The sequence below is a fragment of the Sphaeroforma arctica genome (genome assembly GCF_001186125.1).
Source record: "Sphaeroforma arctica JP610 unplaced genomic scaffold supercont1.6770, whole genome shotgun sequence".
Lineage (NCBI taxonomy): Eukaryota > Ichthyosporea > Ichthyophonida > Sphaeroforma > Sphaeroforma arctica.
Window position 1 is genome coordinate 1 of NW_014033788.1, and position 1,574 is coordinate 1,574.

General features: G+C 44.2%; 1 protein-coding gene across 1 annotated transcript; it reads left to right on the forward strand.

Annotated features, from left to right (window-relative positions):
- Positions 1-151: 151 nt before the first annotated feature.
- On the forward strand, positions 152-1,542 carry SARC_15801 (hypothetical protein; the record flags this gene model as incomplete). The annotated part of the gene is made up of 4 exons (XM_014290084.1): positions 152-419; positions 664-851; positions 1,104-1,204; positions 1,437-1,542. Coding segments are annotated over 4 exons (663 nt in total), but the record flags the coding sequence as incomplete, so codon positions are not given.
- Between the last annotated feature and the right edge of the window lie 32 nt (positions 1,543-1,574).

Genomic DNA, 1,574 nt, shown 5'->3' on the forward strand with positions numbered 1-1,574 from the left:
GTATATGCGTCTGTTTTTGTGTATAGTTTTATTATGCCTGTACTTTTGCTTCATGCATATGATATTAATAAGGATGATAGATTTTAAATTACAACCAATACATATATCAATTAAAGATGACTGATGTTTGTGGTCCCCAGGTTTCGGCTTTATGGACAATGTGGTTATGATCACGGCTGGCGAGTTGATAGACGCTAGCATCGGGGTTCGCTTTGGTCTGAGTACCATCACAGCCGCGGGGCTGGGACAATGTGTGAGCGATGTGTCTGGGGTGGCCTTTGGGGGTGTTGTAGACTACTTGTGTGGCAAGTTAAATCTACCCAAAGCTAACCTGACCCCGAATCAACGAAGACTGACGAATGTGAGATATGCTGGCGTCTTCGGATCGGCCGTGGGAGTGCTGATGGGCTGTTTGTTGGGTGAGTGTGGTTAGCATGACGGTTAACAGAGTTCTACGATCTGGTGTCTTCTTGGGAACACATATATGCAACGGGCGCTAGTGCATGTCAGTGGTTTTTCATCAGCGCAAGCTCATCTCGCTGACTGGTTCATATATGTTGTCAGGGCGCTCAAATAATCTGTACGAAAGATTGGGCCATAGCCTCGTAGCGAGACAGCTGGATCATCTGACTCTCACAACCATTTACGTTGTTTCGCGTGTAGGGATGAGTTGTTTGCTGTTCTTGGATACCGACAAGGCCGAGAAAATGAAGAAGGCGAAGGAATTGCGGCTCATTTTCATATCTGTCATGAGCGAGGGCCATAAGCTGTTGGCATGTGAACGCAGCACGCTCTTTCTGTACGATGCTAAACACAAGGAGCTCTACAGTCAATTTGCAGTCAAGCAAAAGGTATGGGATGTGCTACTCGACGCCTAGGTACTGTACACCATAGAAAACCCATAGATATGATTTGGTGTGGTCTGGGGTGTATGTGAACGCAATCTACTGGAGTAGTTCAGAATCTTCGCCACCAGGTATTCACTATTTGGCAGCCGAGATGTCATAATTGCTAACATTAGGTTTCCTATCACAATACTTTTTAAAAGTTTGTGGTTATCCTTGATCTGATTCCTGATTCCTCCCCTCTATCATCCAACACAGCCATTTCGCGTCCCTGCATCGGCTACGATAGCAGGCCATGCCATTGAGCAGAAGGCGTTGATTAACATTGATGATGCATATGAGCACCCGCGCTTCTACTCGTATGTGAAAATTTTGTGTTCATATTGACGATTCGAGATTCGTGTGATTGAGCATATTACTGAAGTTACAATGGCGAAGCGATGGGAATTTTTGTGGATGGACATCCTCAATGAGACCAGTTGCTTTGTTTTTTTACATCAAAATTGATTGTTGAGGTATTTCAGAAGTACCCAACTCTGGTCTTTATCATTTTCTTTTGTATTTAACTATTATTTGCCTACCCCATCTTAGTGAAATGGATAAGCAAACCGGCTTCCGGACGCAAAGCATCTTATCAGCGCCGATATACGATATGGACGGTGAACCAGTAGGAGTTATCCAGATGGTCAACAAACTGGTGTGTAGTAGATCTATACATATGCATTATAA